The following is a 21,657-nucleotide window of genomic DNA, read 5'->3' on the forward strand; positions in this document are numbered from 1 at the left end:
CAAAAGGCAAACACATTGCCTGAACATGGAAGATGCAGAAAGCATAAGCAAGAATCCTACTCAAAATGCTCCCAGTGAGCTTGTCAGAGGGAAGCAAGGGAATGAAGAATACTCAGCCTTTGTCATCTCAGTTGACCCAATCCTGTAGCTCAAATTCAAGGGATGTAGGTGTCTTAGGTTGAAAGATGTTAGTGGGGGCGTGTATTCTATTTGCCATCTGTCAGAGCTGGGGCAGTTCTCTTCTGTTCACTGGGCAGTTTTCTTTATCTCTCTCACAACCCATCCTCCCAGAGAGCCCCTTAGTTTCAAAATTATAGTAACTTGGAGGGAGGGAGTTTACATTTTTCTTTTCGAGAGAGGCTCCTGCCTTCCTTAGCAGACACCTGTCTGTTCAAACCAAAACAGTAGGTCAAGGTCTTTCTATCTTTTGTTACCTTGGCTATTGCATATATCCGAGTGCTGGATGGCTCAGAGAGCTCTTTGTGGAGATCCACAGTAGCTGGCCAGGCTTTATTCATAGGCAGCTGTGAAACAAAGCCATCCACTGAGGGGTGGCACATCCTCAGGGCCTTTTGGAAGCTCTCCTCAAACGTGCGTCCGATAGCCATGACCTGTAAGGGAGAGCACAGCCACATGAGCCACAGTGAGCCAAGCCTGGCTGTGCCCTGAGCAACAGGGTGGGGAGAATTCCAGCCACAAAGACAAGCACACACACAGATGGTAGCCTTGGGACTCCTCCACAAGGTAGTCCTGCTGACTGAGCCTTGGCAGCCCCACTTCTAGATCTGACTCTACTCATGGTATCAGTGGGGAGCTCCAGATAAGTGACTGGTTGGTTTTTTGGTTTTGGTGGACTATTGCACTTTTGATTTCCATTTCCCTGTCTGTAACACACAGGAGAATGCTGCTCTCCTCTGTAAACTGCTTTAAGGGAAGAACTCTGGTAGAGGGAAACATTATGCAGCAGCATGGGTATAGTAATATAAAAGAATATTTCTGTTTAACAGCCTGTTAGAGATAGAAATTCACAGTGTGAATTTTAAGGTTCAGGAGAAACCTGCTCCTGCTTCCTTTAAATTACATTTAACACTAACTCTCCCCTGTGAGGGTTCTAGTAAATGATTACTCCTCCTTGGCATAGCAGCACTGAAGGGGTTTCCCTCCTTCAGTCTTGACACAGTATCTAATAAGAAAACAAGCCTTTCTGTCTAGAAATCTTTGAGGTAACAGAGCTCTTTCTCAAACTTTTACATTTTTATTTCCCAGTGCAGTGAAACTTTAACAGCATAAAAATCTTCTCAAACACAATGCTGAAAAATGTCAAAAGAAAAAATAACATTGTTTTCTCTTTTCTCACAGCTCCAGGCCCACTGCCCAGCACAACAGAGCTCAGAAAAAGCCAGACCAGACCGCTCAATTAATAAAAATGCAGTAGGTGATGCGATCTGGCTTCAAGTTCAGGCCTGGGGAGATGCCTGTTCCATACTAATAGAGGCACAGTGGCAAGAAAATCTTTGCTTCAAAGGCTCCATCTCCTACCCACAGGTCCTGCAGATTAACATTCTTGCTCAGTTCCCCTACCAGCTGCAAACTGCATCCCTTGGGCTTCTCCATCCCTGCTTCAGCTCACCTGCCCTGTTAGAGCACTGACTCTCCCTGTATCTCTGTCCTGCCTGGAAAATGACACAGGTTCAGGCACTTCTGTGGCATATGAACATGAGAAGGACTCAACGTCTCCTTCTGCAAATGTGTATGGCCAGCAAGTTCCACAGCTGATGGTGCAACTGTATTTAGGAACTCAGTTCTACAGAACAGTCCCAAAACCCCTAAGCAGGTTAGAGGAATATCAGGAAGCATCATCTCACTGAAAACAAAAACCCATCTCATTACCATTAAACCCATCTTATTACCATTAAAGCCAAACCTGCCAATGGAAGATCAAATTCTAATTAATCTTTCCAGTTCTGATGAAAACTTCTTGTTCAATGGCAACAATGATATTAGGAACATCTTGCATGTCAAAATAATTTAATAAAATAACTATTTGAAAAGACAACTGAAAAAATACACAAATTATTTTGCTTTGGTAGCTGATATGTAATTAACTAATTAAGTGGGTAATTTAATGATTTTGTATCATTTCCCCCTTCTTAAAACATGGTCTGAAAATACTGTTACTGTCCAGACATCTCAAATTCTGATGTAAGAGACTTCATCTCTAAAAGAAGTCAAAACTTGAGAGCAAGATGACAGTTTGTGTTTGGATTTCAAGGGAAGAAACAGGCTGAGATCTGCCATATGGTTTCAACACAGAGGACAAATAATTCAGGAAGAACTGAAAGCTGTGGCTGATGGGCACCACTGAAAATATCAACACACTGCTTTCTCCTGAAATTGTACTGTAGTTAACCACCATTACAGAACCTCAAACTAAAAAAATAACTCTTAAAGCCCTGGAGTGAGTGTTAGTAATGAAGTCAACCCCAGATGACCCATAGAGATCTCTTCCTTTAGGAGTCAAACCATATTATGCAGTCCTAACTAATTTCCATTAATTATAGTATTGGATAAAAATCATTTGAGCTTAATATATATCCTTCAATTCATTAGGTCCTTGAAGACAGACACTCTGAGGGTTTCCAAGTAAGAGAAATTGCTTTCCCAAGTGGTGGAATGGATGGTGCACTTGCCTCTCCCACACTCTTCATGGAGCTCCCAATCCGGTTGGAAGTGTGCTGGAAGCGGTCCAGATCCCAGCGGGGTATCTTGGTCACAATGTAATCCAGGCTGGGCTCAAAGCAAGCAGAGGTTTTTCCTGTCACCACGTTCTTGATTTCTGGCAAGGGAATCCCCAAGGCAATTTTGGCAGCAATGAATGCTAATGGATACCTGTCAGAGAGGAGAAGTAGAGAACTGTAGAGTGGGAAGAACTTTGTATTTGCAAATCCCAGGAGTGGATCCAGTTAAATAGATGTGAGGTGATCGTTCCTCCTCAACACAAGGGAAGGCTCCTGTGCTCAAGCACAGCAGGACCCACCCAGCCTCCTACCTTAACACATTGCACAGCTACCTCCCTAGATCTGGGACTTGCTTTTTTTATCCACCATGCCACCCCTTTCAGTAGCTGTCACATCCACAGATATGTTTAGCTGCAAATCTGTCATTTAAAAAGAAAACAATCAAACACCCACTGTCCAACAACATGGCTTATCTCCAGCCTGCTATGGGCCTTAAATAACCATAAGAGTTGTTGAGAACTGCAAATTAGAGATTAATTTGTGCCTCTCAACAGCATCTGCAAAGTGCAATTAAGAAGCCAATTTTTAAACAGCCTGCTTTGACCATCCTTATCTTGATTAGTTTATGATTAGCCAACAAAACAAAGGCAGCTAGCAATGCCATTTGCATCAATCTGACAGACAGCTCATTAATAACTCTGCCCTCTGGGTCCCAGAGATGATTTGCAGCCAACATATGGATACAGTGGATGTGCTTGGCAAGGATTAGGCTCCCACACACACGCCTCCTGGGAGCTTTCCCATTTGTAGTAACAGCATCAGCAGGCTCGAATGACCTGGAGGGCTCACTAACCCCACCCTCCATCTCCCAGCAGGACCAGCTCTCCAAGGGTCAAACCTAACAGATGCTGACAAGAGCTGTTCTTAGAAGCTTCCCATGCAGAAATCTGTACCTTACTGACCTGACTGCTCCAGAATTCTCTCTACAGCTATCTTCAGTCTTCCTTGATGAAAATGTGGGCTACACCACTATGTTTTAACTACATGGAAGGCAGATGCTGCAATTCTTTTTCCTTGTAGCTACTTATTTAAATAATACATTGATCCAAATCCCTTCTCTCTTTCTGCTCCGCTGTCCTCATTTTTTCTGTTCATTCATTTGTTTGTTCTGGAACTCTTTGGGTTTTTAAAACAATCTTACCCTGTTGCCTTGGAGGCCAAAGCTGAACTTCTTGAGAGTCTGGCATTAACTTCAATGATGTAGTACTCCAGGGAAGTTGGATGCAGAGCAAACTGGATATTACACTCTCCCACAATGCCCAAATGTCGGACAACTTTGATGGCACGATCCCTCAGCATCTGAAACTCCTCATTATTGAGTGTCTGGCTTGGAGCCACCACAACAGAATCTCCTGTTTGTCACAAGGTAGCAGAGAAGGCAATGAGAAGCAGCTCAGGAGCAGTAAATTGTGGCCACACAAGTCACTGTCTTTGCTAACCCACTACCAGTAATGACATGACCAGAGATTACAACTTGTACATGCACAGTTGGTGAAAAGCACAGATAGTCAGAAGCTCAGAGCTGGAGACAGGCTAGGGAATCTTATGCAAAACACAATCACAGGTGTAGGTTTAGTCTGTTTCACGCCCTATCTGGCTGTATTCAGGACCTGAACAGTATTTTTCTAGCCCACTTTATCAATCACAAAGCTCTGTCAATAACACCAGGCAGAATAGTGTTGCATAAAAAAGTCACTGAGCCAGCTTTGCCCAAGCCTACCTGTGTGGACTCCCATAGCATCAATGTTTTCCATGTTGCAGACAGCAATACAGTTATCAGCAGCATCTCTCACAACTTCATACTCTATCTCCTTCCAGCCAACAACTGACTTTTCTACCAGAATTTGGTTAGTCATTGCAAATGCCTAGGAAGAGGTTAGGGAAAATAAACACCAAAAAACCCCCCAACAGTCCCCTAAAAACCAGCACCAAACACCTTATTAGACCATATTGCACATTTAAGACTTATCTGCAGACATCCCAGACCAAATGAAATATGAAAATAAGTTAATAATATTGATAACAAGCACTTTCTATTTCTTTCTTAAAAATTGCTTTACTGTGATTTGAAAGGCACACTTGAAAATATGTATGTGATATGATGGGGAAAAAAAGATTGGGCATGTGTGTTTGCAACAGTATATAAATAACAAAAAAGATTATAAGAACTTCAATAGGAGAGCACTGCAAAAAGCAGAATGACTGAGTGATGGGAGAGTAGGTGCCAGCAAACACTATGTAATTAATAGCATTAATAATGCTGCTTGTCATTGGCATACTAACCAGAGGCAAGGGTCATGATTTATTCTTAAACTAATCTTGAAAGTATTCCTCAGCATACAAGGCAAAAATGAAAAATACAGTTTGTTGGTAAATGAGCATCATCTAAGTGAATACATGGCTTTAATATTAGCAGATGGAAAACACTAATCAATACTTGCTTAAAACCCTAGAAAGTGATGGGCACATTATCAATCCATCCTTTAGCAAAGCTTCTTGTTATAATGCTGCCCATGAATTGGCTCTTCAGTCTGCTCCCATCTGTCATTAACTCAAGCTGTTACTTAAACACTGCCCTTAGCTCAGTTGCCAAAATCACCCATAAAAAAGAAAAAGGGCTAGAGGAATAGCACTTCACACTGGCCTAAGCAGGCACTGACCTGGTGGGGATGTAGCAGGAACACCTAACCACTCCTGCAAACCAGTCCTGGATGCTCCTGTATCCTTCTCTCACTCAGTGGAGCAGACTCAGGAGACACAACCTCAAAACCAGGTTAGCTGTGCTATCAAACACCCAGTGTTCAGTTATCTGAATTATAAACAGTTCAGTCCAGTGCCTGAAAATCCAGTTCACTGAATTACTACAAATCATAACTGCTGGGCTCTGGAAATGAGCATTCAAATTTGACTTAATTCAACAAGACCCAAATTGGTTTTCACTGTAAATTTTGAAATATCAATACTGAACTGGGAGGTGCTGTAAACTCTGAGGGACAGGAGGCCTTGCAGAGAGATCCAGATCAATTTTAGCATTAAGCCATGATTAATGGGATGACATTTAGCAAGCAGAAATGCCAGACTTCAAACTTAGAATGAAGCACCACCTGGCAGAAGTAGTAACTGGGAACAGCCCTGCAGGCAGGAATCTGAGACTGCTGGTAGGCAGCAGGCTTACTTAAAAAAAAACCCAAAAGACCACAATGTGGTGATCAAAACCAGGGTTTTCCTACTGAAAAAGGTTCTGATATAAACCTGTCAGACAGCTGCACTCCCAGGGTTTATGGGTGAATTTCTGCTTCCTCTAAACACAGCCCACAAGTGAGCCTGAGTAAGTGACATGTTTCCAACCTCTCCATGGATCTGTAAGATGGAATTCCTGCCCTTCCTGCCTCCCCCACACGTACCAGTCCTGCCCCCTGAGCCCCTCACAGCTGACACCACCCAAGCAGTGTTTGTTCAGCACTGAGCACACCAGACCCAAAGTCTGCATGACAGCAGAGGTGAGGAACACAAAGTCATTTGCACATACAGCTCTTAGTGACATCTGCAGTATTTCTTTCTAGAGATAAGTGAAAGATTAAGAGGCTCAGTAAACCAGAGAAAAACCCAAGAATTCTAGAGACCCATAGGGATTGAGTTTTATTTCCTAAAATTCTGCATTTTTGACAAGGAAAAAAAGCTTTTGATTTGTTTTCCCCAATTATCTGTTTACTTTTCACAGCAATGTTTAAACAATCCTGGATTTTCTATAGAAAAAGAGCTGTCTTCATAGCCAGAGACAGCTGGTAGCTGTCAAATTATGTAATGTCATCCTGCTAAATGAGTTTTTGACCTAGGAGAATTACCATCTTTTGACAAAAACACAGAAGAGGCCCAAGCCTCCTAGCCTTCTGTCCCTAAGACCACGTTATCACGCAGCATTTCAAATGTTTCCACTTCCTTGACACTCTTCATAATCATTTACTCTTGGAAGTAGGTGAATCTAGACAAAGTTATTTCCTTTCAGACCAAAACAGCTGAAAAATTTGCTCAAATTATGTCTTGTCATGAATTTAAAAGATCTGTCATTGAGCCATTTTCATTATCTGTCAGCAGAAATGATGAAAAGAGGGCAGTTCTTATCCAGGAAAACATTTCACAGATAAGATGAAATGTAAGGTGTGTACAAATCCAGTGTCTATGACATTAGAACAGTATTTAAGAAAATCACATGTTCAGATATTCCCCAAGTTTGCAGTTCCAGACATACCTTTGTACCAAGGTCCAGCAAACTTTCCTTATCAGGACATATTCCAGACCCCAGACCACCAAGGGCATAGGCAGAACGTATCATGACAGGGTAGCAAATCTTTTCAGCTGCCTTCAGAGCATCTTCAACCTTAAAGGAGAGGGGAATACATTTCAGAAAGAGATAGCAATTCAGATAAATAAAGTCTTCAACTCTGGTTACAAGGTTAACTGGAAATCTCATCAGTAAGACACTAAACTGAAGATAAAGTTAAAATAATAGAAGTTCACTTTATAATATTCCCATTTTCTGCCAAATAGCAAAAAACTGTAACATGCACTCAAGGAGGTGACTTCTGTCTTAGCTGTATGTGGACTTCCTTGCTGACCTGCCATAGACAATGTCCTTACAGGATCTGTCTTCAGAGACTCCAGCATGAAATAACCCCTCCTAAAGACATCCCAGTTTAAGACCTGTTTGATTTCCTCCAAACTTGAACAGACCTTTCCACCAAACTGAATTTTATGTTGTCATACTCCCATCCTCAATAAAGATTTCAATCATGCTGATTTTGGGGACGTCCAATCCTAACTCTAAATGTCTTGTATATGGTTTAAGAAAAGTACCCCTGACATGTCACATACTTTTGTGCTGCAGCACAGGAGTCACCCCAATATAATTTACTTTTCTTGCCAATTGGTAAATTAGGTTAGGTTTTTGCAGTGCTTAACTGCATTTTCACTCATTTTAAATCATGGTGACCAAGCATTAATCACAAAGGAGTGCTGTACACACTACAGCATCCACAGCTGCATTCAGCTTTCACTCTACAAAACAAGAAATATTTTTATTAAGCCAAATGGGCAACAGTAATAGCAATCACATCTTCAAATTGATCTGATTTACCGATTCCACTGCAAGGCTAGGAGCAATCTTTTCATTTAGCTCAGTCAGTTTATCAGAGAAAAGCTTTCTATCCTCTGTAGCCATGATGGATTCAACTGAAGTACCGAGGACCTTCACACCATACTGCTGCAGTACTCCTTGCTTGAAGAGCTCCACTCCTGCAGAGGAAACCAAAACACAGTTCTGAGGAATGACAGTAAATGAAGAATCATAGAATTAAAGGACAGAATGGTTTGGGTTGGAAGAAACCATCAAACTCATCTCATTACAGCCCCCTGCCATGGGCAGGGACACCTTCCACTACCCCAGGTTGCTCCAGGCCCCATCCAGCCTGGCTTTGGACACTTCCTGGGATCCAAGGGCAGCCACAGCTTCTCTAAGCAACCTGTGCCAGGACCTTATCACCCTCACAGAGAAGAATGTAGAAAATTTAGAGCAAAAAAAGTATTCAAAAGATATCTGATTAGCTGACAACTTGTCTCGCCTCACCCACAGCTAATTTTATTATTTTTGTCAGAACTCAAAACCATAACATGAAATTTTCCACCCTTAAATCTATGAAACCTGGAATAATACTACAGTTACCAGATGGTCACCACCTGCACCACAGAGCAAAGCTACACAGATGAATATTGGTGCAAGAAGTTATATGAAGGTAACTTTTGCTTTTTATCTCTGCCTCAAGGTGGTCAGAATATCCTAAATCTAACTATGACAACTAAGATTTAAGATGAAAAGCAGGACATATAAATGACTTTAAAGTACCAAACCCAGCAATTAAATGTTAAGTTCACAGCTTAGGAACGACTTACTCCCCCATGGTTGGAATCTCTGTCCCTCAGTAACCTGGCCAATGCGTGAGGCATTGGGGCTTGGATGCCTGCAGAAATAAAATCTGCAGAACATGTGGTAGTACCATAGAATCATCCAGGTTGGAAAAGACTTCTAAGATCCACAAGTCCAATATTAACCTACCAGCACTATGTACACCATTAAATCATGTCCCTAAGCGCCACAACCACACACCTTTTGAGCACTTCCATACTGATTCAATGCCTGACCATCCTTTCAGTGAAGAAATTTCTCCTAATAGCCAAACTAAACCTCCTCTGGTGCAACTGAAGATTATTTCCTCTGGTCCTGTCCCTTATTACTTTATTTGTTATTTGATAAAAACCATGATTTGGCCTTCATGGAGTGCCAAGGCACCTGTATCACACTCACCACAGTTGAGAGCAGTCTGACCCCCCATGCCCAGGATTAATCCATCAGGATGCTCTGCCTTGATGACCTCGATGACAAACTGAGGAGTGATGGGGAGGAAGTAGACAGCATCAGCTTGCTTTAAGCCAGTCTCATTGGTCTGCACTGAAGCAATATTGGGATTCATGAGGACAACTTTCACGTTTTCTTCCTGAAAAATTAAAAATTGTGTTAAATATAGGCACATGTGGGAAAAAAGTTAACAGCAGCAGCAGCACCAGCGAGAAGAGATGGGATTCATCAAGCAGTTTACCAACAGCAGAATTTTAAAATTATGCACTGTCCTATAAGAGACTTCTGGTCTGAAAGCTGAGCCAATGCCAATTATTTACTTTTGTGCCTGTGAATCTTGAGGGAATGGAGATTCCCACATGACTCAGAAATTTGATTGAAATTGTTTAACACATTTAGGAGTTATATAGGAGAGACAGGTACAAACTGCAGCATACTCATGTCTGTCTGCCTTTGGAAGTCAGATTAAAGGTGACAAAGCAAAAAATTTAATCAAAAGCTAATATTTTCTTGCCAAGCAGTAGATCTTTGAAGTCCTCAGATTTTTGTACCAACTAGTAACAAAACCACATTTTTTCTTTGACTTTCCATAGAAACACTTCATTGTCCTGGTATTATCAGTTTAAAAATCTCATCCCATAACTTTTGTTATTTGATACTGCGCATATTAAAAGACAAACTCTGCCTTTCTATGCAAGATGGAGGTTAGCCAAAATTTTACACTGCTCTTTCTCTGTCACAGATGAGAAACTGAGACAGAGTGATAATAGATAATAAAGTTTATCTGTTTCCTGCTATAACAGTCTTGCTGCTCTTTAGTTACAGACAGAAATGCATTGGTTTGCTCATTAATAGAAAATTCTGAGTCAGAGCTGGGCAGATCAATCCTCCTCACTCCTGAAATACCAGCACCTAATGAGGAAACCAACCAAGTTTTGCTAAAAATTATGAGTGTGGCCAAGCTTAAAAAAAACCCCACATCAACCACATGAAGTAGACATGCAGATACAGAAAATTATTCTACTGCTTTGTTGCAAAGGTGCACTGAAAAGTGCAAAGGCTGTGGCCTCATTTTTACAGGAGCTCATTCTAATCTCCATCAACTTCATGTAAGGCTGAAAAACTACAAACATCATTTGCAAAAGATGCTAGTTATAGATGCAAATTACATTTCAAAACGTAATTTTGAATATATATATATATATATGGAAGTTTTTAAAAGGTTAAAAAAATTACAATACCCATTGAAAAGAGGAACAGTACCAATATTTTTTAAATATTTTAAAGAAACGGACTGGAGAAAATGCTATGGAAGTGTTGCTAGGATCAGTACAGAAAGTGCTATTTTCCCTCAGTTCACAATAAGCATGAAAATGCCACAGGATTTTTCTGTGTTTGTTTAAAATTTGTGATTATTTGTCTCACAGCTTTGGGGGAACAAAACAATAACTCACCTGGAGCAGTGGGATTCTCACTCAGAGCTCTCAGTGCTCAGGTGTTGGATAACATTTCCTCTCCTTTCTTTGATAACTTAAAACACTGCCTTAAAGACCGGCTGTAAATTTCTGCTGACCTTTTTTCCCTGTGAAAAGCTGGATTTTCTTTTCACTGAAGCACACTTTCCTTGGAAATGTGTGGAACAGGGGAGGGAAAGAACATATAAAATCCTTATGGAAAATATTTTGGATTTAGACAAATGATCCTTAATTGGGTAGTTTTCATGGTGATGGTGAGGGAAAAGATCAAAACATTCTTCTGTAATAAATGTATTCAGAAATTTGTGGCTACAATTCTGCTGAAACAAATGGAGGAGGGAAGAGTTTATCACTTTTCAACAAGCTGGACTATCTGCACATCTCAGCTTTCTTCCCTGCTTATCTGGGACAAGGTATCTTAAAGATCAACTAGCAATGATGATAAGGATAATTAATGAGAGAATTAATGCTCTCTGTGCTGAGAGACAAATTTCATTGATATCACATCATGGTGGCCCAATTTCTTGGGATGTTGGATTTTAATTCACATGCTGTTTCCTCTTCCAACCCTTTCCTTCAACTTCTTCCTTTTCTAGCTTTTTATAAACATACAGAACTCTGGGTCATGGCTACCCACCCTGATGGAGACATTTGTTACTTAATTAAAGCAATGAATTGTTATTACTCCAGAAGGGCTCAATTTCTCTTTTTGTGTAATATCCACCTGTACTCAGCTGAGTTGGGATAATCCCCACAGAAAGTTATCCTGAAGATTTTCCAGGTAACCACAAGCCAGTCTGTTGTTCACAGATGCTTCCAGGCCTTGCTCTTCGGGGGATGTTCTTGCCTTTGATGAATATTTTTTCAGATACAAATTTACTGACTGTGGAAGTCCCCATCTCCTCAAGACTTCTTAGTCTTTAAAAGAAGCACCCATTTAACTGTCCAGGACTGAATATTAGTATCAGCACCTTCTTATAATAAATCAATATTCAAGAGCCAAGCAAGAGCAGCAGCACACAGCAGAATGAATCAGAACATCGGCACTGAGAATCAGTGCTGATTCATAACAAAAAAATCAATCAAAAAGAACAAGTCCAAGGAAAAATAAATTTCTCCTGTCTGCTGTTAACTCTGTTCTCTCCCAGCCATGTTCTGCAGCTTTCCCTGGCAGGACTGACCAGCCACTCCTCTCTCACATGCAGCCCTGAATGCCTGTGCCAGAGGCAAGGTCAGGAAGGGCAAGCTCTGCCTCTGGATCAGCCCACAGATCACAGCAGCTCTTGGGTGGCCATGTGAAGGGGAAGGACTCTGTGGGAAGTCAAGCTAGGGGGATTTTTCACTAAAAAACCCCACTTTCTTCCAAGCTGAGTTTAAAGGACTCAGTTTAAGGGAGAGGAAAAAATTAAAAAAAAAAAATAAAAGGAGATGCCTCTTTTCCAAATTTAATTATTGATGCTGCCCAACTCTGGGATCCTCCACTCCTGGCCTGTACCTGTCTCCTGATGATGTGGTCAGTTTGAACCAGTAGCCAGCAACAGCAATACAGCACAAAAAAACCACACATGTAATACAAGATGTGTTGCAACATGAGGATGAGCCAGAGCAACCCAGATTATATTTAACATTCTTAAAACTGATTTTTTCCTTCCTTCACTCCAGGGCCAGCACAGGAATAGAATGTTTGTGGCATCAGGACAGCCTCAGAACCACTCACAACCATCACCTCATCTGAGGGCAGCTGCTACTTCTGCTCTGACTCTGTCAGAGATCTGAAAGCTTCCTCTTCCTTCTTCACATGAGGTTAGACAAGAACTTGGGGCTTGGGTAACTCTTACATCACCAACAATAACCCCAGCACAGGACATTCTACCCTTTTACACCTTCCTCTAGCATGAGCTTTTGCCCTAGTAACCTTTCTAGGACCTGTTCTGGAAACAAAACTTGACATTAATGACTTTTTAAAAATTCATCCCATTTAAAAGAAATACCATTTAGCAAGCCTGCCTTGATGAGGGGTTCTTTTGCATAGCAGTAGCCAGCTGTTCAGCTGTTACTGGTTGTCTGCCCCTGCAGTGTGTTGACAGATCACAAAAGTTCCAGAGTCTCACCTCAGGTACATCTGACCATATTCCTCCTCCTCCATTTCCATTCAGTTTAACAAGCCTGGAGCAACCAGGCACACATCCCAAATAACAAACTGCTTGAAGACTGTGATGGAACCCCCAAAACATCTCTTTGGAAGGCAATTCAGAGTGGTTAACTCACGTCACTCAACCAGCAAGTTCACCAACAAAAATTGCTTATTTTCCCTATGGTCACTTATCCTCATCAGCTTCCTTAGACCAGCTGGACACAGTTGGCAGATCAGTTTGGCTGTGAGAAGGGAAAGATGAGGTTATAAACATACAGAACTCTGTATTTTCACAGTATCTCCTCACCTTCAAGGCTTTCACAGCCTGCGATCCAGAGTAATCAAATTCCCCTGCCTGACCAATTGACAGACCCCCGGATCCCAGAATGAGAACTTTGGAGACCTGCAAGCGTCAAATGACATGAAAACAATCAGTCCCAGTGTGGTGGATGTTGAAATGAACAGAGACTGTGCAGCACTGAACAGTCTTAAATTACAGAACACGAGTTTTCAAAAAAGAAGCTGCTTTCAAAATCACCTCAGTTTTACTTCTTAGAGTATTTCTACTGGAATTCTCCCATATATCTCCATTTAGAGAAACATGTGACTCATGGATAGAGCATACAATAAACATGTTAATTGTATCATGTGCTCATAGACAACAATGCCTCACTTTGGCTACCCACAAAATCCTGCTGCCTTGAAGACAGCAACTGTATGAAATTCAGCTCACATTAGGAATTTCAGATTTATTTGCTAAGCAACCAAGCACCAACATTATACTGCTGGCATGAAATCTCCTGGCCAGATTATCCCAGGGCACCTCATTATGCTGCTATGAGAGTACCTCTCTCAGGAGAGCTGCAAAGAAAATACATGAAACATCAGAACTTAAAACTCATTCAAAGAAAAGAGAGTTAATAGCACAAGAGAGGCCAGATGACTGTGAGATAAGCAGCTGTCAGGACTTTCATAAGAGAAGCCTCCTTTGACTTCCATATGCTATTTCATTCTGTGGGTTCAGTAGGAATTAACTTGCTCCCAGCTTCATTGACAGGCATGAAAATATCTGTACACTGACCTCCACTCTAGAAGCTGTCACTCCAGCCTTGGGAAGGACTGAGGGAATGGTGGTGCCTTTCCCTCTTTTAACCAGGGAAATAAATGAATCAAATAGGAACTAGGAAAAACAAACACATGTATTTACTGCCAAAGCCAAACTCAATATACACCAAGCAAAGAAGGAAAAACCAGGCCATTTGTGAATTCATGCAATCAGCTCTCCTCTGCTGCCTTCAGCAGGCAGATTTGCACCATCTCAGAAGAGGAAATCATTATTTGAAATTTATATAACAACTTTGACATATCTGACAAAGCTGCATTCAGGAAAGTGAGGTCATAATCAGGAAGAAAACACACATCAATCATGTCTGTGTGCTCTGTTTCTCTGTGGCTGCCAGTGCAAGCAGTGAACGTGCACCAAAAGCTAAAACACAGAGGAGCATACACTGAACCAGCTCAGGGAACCATCTGGAATGGTGCCTGCTAGAGGGCAGGGCTCTGAGCAGGGATAGCTAAACATCATTTGTGCAAAATCAGTGTTGTCCTTGCAGAGGAGGTACCAGAAAAGAGCTCTCCAAGCAGGCAGGGCAGGCAGCAGGACCCTCGGTGGGATCAGGCAGCTACAGGCAGTGGGACAGGCTTCCCACTCACCCCACACCCACCAGGCTTCTGCTGCACAGCCCCGAGGCTGGCTGACTGCTGGGAATTACCTGTGCAAGGAGCATGGATGGGTCCTGCAAGCTTATCAGGATAGCTATGTTATCAAACCAGCCTAGCAGTGGGAGCTCACAGACTTGGAGAAAAAACACAGCTGAGTTTTTTGGGTTCTTTTATATACACTAGTCAATCAGGTTGCTATGAAAGTTCCTGATACCAAGAGATTTACTTGCAGATTTAATCAACATCATCAAATTAAGATTAACATAAGCATTTCTAGGTATTCTTCCATCTTTGTCTCTCAGGAAATGCTAAATAGTTTATTTATGTTCAGACATGCTTCTTTCTGCCTTCCACATCCCCTGATGCTGCTTAGTCATATTCTGTGACTATGCAACCAGTTGTTACAAAATTTGTGTGAAGTCACAGATGGGGGATTAAAATTTCATTTCACTTAGGAGAACCAGAGTGAGGAAGTATGAATCCATTTACATAACTCTACAGTAATTATAAAATTTGAAAGTGGAACTAAAGTATATTAGAAAGTTAATGATTTTATTCAAAGCATCTGGCTAGTATTTTTTACATTTAAGATAAAATCCTATTCCTTTTGCAGTCTCTTTTGCAAGAGATTTCAGCCTGATCCTGCAAAGGCTTAAGCACTTTAGTAACTTCCAACACAGATAATCCCACCAGGATATCCCACTCAATACATACACATCATATGAATGGAATCACTGATCCAAAGCACTAGGAAGTCAATAGACCTCTTGCTGCTGATTGCAATTAGCTCCAGATCAAGCTAAGCAGACACAAACCTATGCATGACTAGGACCTTTGCTAGGATCCTGACACTTCCAGACCAAAGATTTAGGACCACCACCAACTGGTACAGCAGCTGATAAACATCTGCACTCAAAAGGCCATCAGAAAGCAAGCCCAGTTCAGCCCCCATACATTACCTCTGTGTCCCTGGGCCCAGGATTTGCATCTGGATAGAACTGCACTGTGAAAATCGATCTGCTCTCATGCATAATTCCCTGCAGGAATAAAAGTGACTCTCTTAGACACCTCCTGACAAGCAAGTGAACAAAAAGCCACCTTATCCCTGCAAGCACTGAAGGCCAAAGGACTGATGTGTTTCTAGGGGCTGTCCATTGACACCCATTTCATTCCCTGTCTCTTGCTGTGCTGTTAACTCTGCAGGGCCTGTGCAAGCCTCAGCTGTCCATGGAATGGGGGGCACAGTGGAGGCAGAGCTTTCACTGCAACACCAAACATTGATAAGTGTCACACTCATATTTTCTGGAAAAATCCCTTCACCCAGGATTTTTCTTCTGGGAAGCTGAGAAGCCTCAGAGAAAAAGGAAAGCAATTATCTAATTTGCTTCTCCTATGTTTTGCTCCTTTGGAATGTGTTTGGAGATTGTTTACCCACAGGTGATTGTTTCTTTGGTTTCTGGTGTAAATTTTTTTGTCTCATTGGCCAATCAGTGCCAAGCTGTGTTGGACTCTGGAGAGAGTCACGAGTTTCATTATGATCTTTTTAGCCTTCTGTAAGTATCCTTTCTGTATTCTTTAGTATAGTATTAACATAATATAGTATCATAAGATAATAAATTAGCCTTCTGAGAGCATGGAGTCAGATTCATCCTTCCTTCCTGCCACGAGGGTCCCCACAAATAAAATAGATAAGCTGTAAGCATCTGACAGAGCAGCTACACAGGGCTCCCTGCACACACAGGGCAGAGAAGAAAAACATACCTAGCAAGAAAAGACAAGGCTGTTATGGAATGAATGGTTTAACCATGCCAAGCTGATTGGTTCTGTCATAGAAAAAATGTTGTTCACACTCCTGATTTCCATAATTCATTTTAAATGCTGACAGAGGGGCCTTGATCTCTGCCCTGGGCTGGGCAGAGTGATGAAGAGGACCACTGTTGTGGACAAACAAAAGCTATGAAGGACCTAAACTGAGTTTAGAGACAGTGTTTGTAGTTTCAGTTGGAGCCAGGAAAAAATGATTTCTCATTTGAGTGGTCTGATACCACCAAGAAGCAAGATCCACTGGGACACCAACCCACAGGTGTCACTGCTCATAGTTCCCAATTCCAGACAGGGGTAGAGAAGTTCCTCAAGAGGAAATTCCCAGAAAAGCAGCCCTGATACAACCTGCTTCCCCAAACAGTCTCACATAGAGCCACAGTGCCATCCAGAGCTTCAGGGTGGGATGCCAGGATAGGACAGGGATGAGAGATGAGCTACTGACCACAACATTATGCCATGAATTTCTGCTCTCAGAGTAAAGAATTCCATCAGTCTGTCACACTTTCCCTGAATGCTCATGTTCCTTGTAGTTACATGTAAATGTATGCAAAAACTTTTTGAAATGTAAAAATTTTAAAAATTTATTTAAAAACTTATAAAAATGTTCACTCCATGCCTCGTCAGTATTTGGAAACCTGTGCTGGCCCTGCCCAACTGTGATAGGTCAGGTCAGCCTCAAGAAATGCTTTTTCCTTTTCAAGCTGAGGAATGCAACAGACTGCACGCGACAGACTGTTCAGCTCTGACCCTGTTTTTGCATGCTAAACCAACACAGTCCTTGTCCCTCTCTATCTATGAAGGTTTAGGAGACTGTTGCTGCTCTGGGGTTCACAGAAATGACTTTTTAGCTCACATGAAAGAACATCATTCTACTGGATCCATAAGATTCCTGTCCAGCCTTATCACCTTTGTCTTCAAATTCCAGCTAAAGCAAACATGAAAAGCCTGGGAATGAATGGGTTTAGTTTGTCAACACAGTGAAAATAAACTCATTTCAAAAATTGAGCTGAACAGCTGTAAATTTTTTTTGCATCAATTTTTTTTGGGTAAAATTTGTCTATGTTTAGATACCTTTCTGTGTTTAGATGTCCCTCTGTAAGGATAAAGAAAACAGCAAATGACAAACTAAACTTATTCTAAAATCATCGTATGAGTAGCTCAGAACAGCATTGTTCAATCTGCCAGACTTTATAGTGAGCATTCATACAAAACAAGAGAGAGAAAGAGGCATATTTCCATGAAGGAAACTGTTTTTGAAAATACCTTCTTTTTCATTGATTTCCTGATAACTAACAAGATTTTAAAAACTTGCACAACATTAGGCATCATGGAAAAGATTTGATGAGGGCAAATACAAGCCTGAGATCTCAAACATGGATGCCACTTGACATTGGACTTTTATCTTAGATTATGTAAGCTATTCTCTAGGGGCAGCCCCTTTTCCTCATGACTTTAGTCATTGGAATTATATTTACAATAACAGACCAAATTACATAGCAATGATATCCCTTTTCTGTGCTGGGCAACACAGAACCAACACAACAAACTGGTGACAGGCTTGCACTGCTGTGGCACAAACCCTAAGAGAATGGTAGCCAAGTGAGCAGCACCAGCAGTGGGGAAACCATGGGAATTAATAAGGCTACTGTTCAGGGAAATGATAAAGTCACTGCTGCAATCCAGTGCAGTGGGGCTGGTACAGTGGGGTACCCATCTTACCCTGGCTGTAAAGCAGAGCTCCAAGTAAAGCAGATGATCAAATCAACAAATTCAGCCTTGATAATGTGAGAGCAGGTTTACAGGAGGTGAAACAGAGGATTCTCTGTGCAGAGCTCACCTCATTGGTTTGGTCATTGGCGTTCACAAAGAGAGGCTTCCAGCCAGGAGGGAGGGAGGAGCCATCGATGGCATAGCCATGGTTCTGAGCAGTGATGACAGCCTGGCCACTCACTGCATTCAGGACAGCCTGGTTCTGGCCTCTGGAAGAAAAAGGGATCAGAAGTGCCAAATATGTTCAAGTGCCACAATGAGAAGGAGTTGATAACTGTGGGGCAGTATATAACAGTTCAATAGAAGCAGTAAAATATTGGCAGCCAATCTCAAAATGATAAATCCTAGGAGAGACTCTGCTATTCTTCAGCTTGATAGGGATAAATTACATCATACTTTCAAAAAACACTCAAAAAAAGCAGAGCATCACATGGCAGTTGTCCTGGATTGAAAGACAATGTGTGTATTCTATTTCCCATTTGTTAGAGGTGGGGCAGTTCTCTTCTGTTCATTGGGCAGTTTTCTTTATCTCTCCCACAACCAATCCTCCCTCCAGGAGATCTCTTCTGTTCATGGCCACTGAGTGTCCCTGCATGGCTGATAAAATTCCATCATCCCACTGGGAGATGCTCTGCCCAGGGAAGGAGCCAAGCATTCCTACCTGGATACAATCTGACTCTGGGAACACAACAGCAGCCTTTTCCCACTGCATTCCCAGAGGAGCAGCTTTCTTCTCCTCTGCATTCCCAGAGGAAGACTAGGCCCATCTACAGCACCCCTGGAGCTTCAGAGGAAAACTTTACCCTTGTCCAGGATCCCTGCTCCAGCAGAACCACAGCTGGCACTGCAGGAGGGCTGAGCCATCATGGAATGGGACTGTTGCCAGCACCCTGACCCACAGGGGTTCAGGTCCTGTTCTGACTCTGTCAGTAGGGGTTTTTTTTGTTGTCTGTACTATTGCATTTGTATTTTTAATTTTCCTAGTAAAGAACTGTTATTCTTATTCCCACATCTTTGCTTGAGAGTACCTTAGTTTCAAAATTATAATAACTCAGAGGGAGGGGATTTACATTTTGCATTTCAGGGGAGGCTCCTGCCTTCCTTAGCAGAGACCTGTCTGTTCAAACCAAGACAGCAGTTTAAATGAAAGGCAAGAAGAATGGCTGGGATGAAGGAGCAATGTTATTGAGATGCCAGCTGCTCCTAAGGCAGTTCAGCAGCAGAGCCCTGCTGTTCCATAGCCCTTTCCAGTGCTGAGCTGCTCTGTCTGGGAAGAAGAGCTGCCTCACCTGTTGGCCATCTGCATCTTGTAGGAAGTAGCTCCAGCTGCTATTCCAGTGATTAGATGCCCCATGCTAATTCCAAACAGGGGCTCTGGGCGATTGCTCTCCAGGACCTAAAATGAAAAGGTTTTCAACAGATGCTGGAGTGTCTCTGTCCAGCAATTCCAGCATAAACCATGCCAGTTCCCTCACAGACTTGGGAAAAAGCTAAATGCCAGAGTGGCAACAGCCTATGAAGGAAATTTTCCTCCTTCCCTCTGGTTCAGAGAGAAGCCTCCAAGCACAGCTTGGTGTAAAACCACTCATATAATAAGCAATGACACCGCATTACAGACATTTAGCGACATTATTCCAAGTGGGAGCTCTGAAACCAGTGCTGCTCTTTCTTAAGGTCACAGAGGACTGAAAGAGCACAGGGTACTTCGAGGTACTGGCATGGTAATGGTGGTCACCATGTTTGCCATGTATTGTTCCCCAAGGTCTATAAAGCCTTGTAGTAACTACTGGGCTGGAGACAAATCCCACCAGACCAACATGAAGAATATTCCCAGCAGATGAAATGTCTGAACAACATTTGGCCCATAACAGCTTAGTACAACTGCTACTTCAAGCACTTGAAAAAAAAGGCAAATTAAAAAATATCATCAGCCTGTAGTGATATACACTGTACCTTTCTGACATTCTGAATCACTTCCTGGGCCTTCATGGGATCCCCTGGACCTCCAGAAATTATGAGTCCATCATAATCCATGCCAGTGAAATCATAGTCCCATGGAACCAAGTGCACTTCTGCACCTCGCTAAAAAATAAATAAAAAAATTAAAAAATAAAAAAAGGGAGTAAAGGAGTAAGAAATTAAGGGAGGAAGGAAACAAATGAAATTTTCTAAGGAGGTTCTCCCTATGCTCTCATGTCCCAGAATCTGAGTTTGTATTTCAGTCATGAGTTAGCTCCCTTTCCCATGATCAGCTTCTCTCCACTATCTGACCATATTACTTTCACAAAACTGGCAGACTTGGCCCCTTGGAGCCACCTCAGTGCTTGTCAAGTGAAATTCACTGATGAGATCAAAACTTACTGATGGAAAGCAAAATAAGTGTGCATGTAAACACGTAACACGTTCACTTTTACACTGTGCATTCACCCTATCTGCTAAATTAGGGCTTCACAGCCTTGTTCTATGACATGGCAAAAGTAGTCCTACACATCAAAACTGACACAAACATCCACATTAATTAAAAAACTGAATCAGGGAAATCTCGTGCAACTATAGAATATGGGGACATTGCCTTCTGTCCTCCTGCGTGGCTAAAGAAGCAAGAACTGTGACATTACTGTGCTAAAAACAGGAAAAGCTTTTCACAGAAATCTAGAATCAAAGAATAACTTGGGATGCATGAGCCTCATGAGGTCATCAGTCCAATCCCTGCACAAAGCAGGGGTAATTTCCACTTTAAGGCAGGTTGCTGAGGGCCTGGGGAAGCTGTGTTTTTAATATATTCAATGATGAACATTCCACAAGTACTTTGGGCCTGTTTCAATCATTGCATTTCCCCCCCATTTATTTATTTTTAACAATGTTGGGTTGACCTTCCTTCATTGTTCTTTAGAGAAGTTGTTCCTCATTTTTTTGAAAACTCATCCTTTGGGATTCTTCCCATGGCTGAGAGGCTGCTGTAGAGATCCTCTTCCTTATCCCCTCAATACACTGTACCAAGTGCAGAAAACACCTCCCAGTGCATAAAAATCATCCTAAAAATTGTGCCACACTTCAGGAGGGCAACTAACTTTAAAATGCATGTGTCCAGGTGTAAGGAAGGCTTGTGAGCACAGGTGAGACTTTTGCCAAAGCCAAACAAGTGACAAGGGACATCAAGCACAGACCCACCTTTACCAGCAGACGGATAACGTTGTGTTTCAACCCACAGTCAACGGCTACAACTTTAATTGGATTCCCTCTGCCATAAATCTTGACTTCCTACAAAAAGACAGACCATGTTGTAAATGACAGATCACGTCCTCAAAACACAGAGAAGATGGGCAGCAGAATAACTTTCCACCAATGTACAGCAACTGGTACTTAATTTATGTGGAAATCTCCAGGAATACTGCAGATATTAGTGCTTCCTTCATCTTTCTGTGAAAGTAGAAGTTACAATGCTGTTTTATATACTGTTGATTACAGTGATACCTTAGGTTTTAGGGGGTTTTGTTCTGTTTTGGTGTGGAGCTTTTAGCTTTA

At 41.9% G+C, this 21,657-nt stretch overlaps 1 protein-coding gene across 1 annotated transcript in view; it reads right to left on the reverse strand.

Moving 5' to 3' along the window:
• CPS1 (carbamoyl-phosphate synthase 1) overlaps nucleotides 1-21,657 on the reverse strand; it is a 114,494-nt gene that overhangs the window by 53,639 nt on the left and 39,198 nt on the right. The window contains exons 10-23 of the mRNA XM_041411687.1: nucleotides 21,304-21,393; nucleotides 20,086-20,214; nucleotides 19,422-19,528; nucleotides 18,200-18,341; nucleotides 15,498-15,575; nucleotides 13,898-13,996; nucleotides 13,124-13,219; nucleotides 9,157-9,346; nucleotides 7,933-8,090; nucleotides 7,048-7,176; nucleotides 4,519-4,663; nucleotides 3,940-4,150; nucleotides 2,691-2,889; nucleotides 435-611 (exon numbers count right to left, since the gene is read on the reverse strand). Of these exons, the coding sequence (XP_041267621.1) occupies nucleotides 435-611; nucleotides 2,691-2,889; nucleotides 3,940-4,150; nucleotides 4,519-4,663; nucleotides 7,048-7,176; nucleotides 7,933-8,090; nucleotides 9,157-9,346; nucleotides 13,124-13,219; nucleotides 13,898-13,996; nucleotides 15,498-15,575; nucleotides 18,200-18,341; nucleotides 19,422-19,528; nucleotides 20,086-20,214; nucleotides 21,304-21,393 (1,950 nt within the window). The remainder of the gene's footprint in view (nucleotides 1-434; nucleotides 612-2,690; nucleotides 2,890-3,939; nucleotides 4,151-4,518; nucleotides 4,664-7,047; nucleotides 7,177-7,932; nucleotides 8,091-9,156; nucleotides 9,347-13,123; nucleotides 13,220-13,897; nucleotides 13,997-15,497; nucleotides 15,576-18,199; nucleotides 18,342-19,421; nucleotides 19,529-20,085; nucleotides 20,215-21,303; nucleotides 21,394-21,657) is intronic.

This window comes from Onychostruthus taczanowskii, unplaced genomic scaffold (genome assembly GCF_017590055.1).
Source record: "Onychostruthus taczanowskii isolate IOZ18803 unplaced genomic scaffold, ASM1759005v1 scaffold37, whole genome shotgun sequence".
NCBI lineage: Eukaryota > Metazoa > Chordata > Aves > Passeriformes > Passeridae > Onychostruthus > Onychostruthus taczanowskii.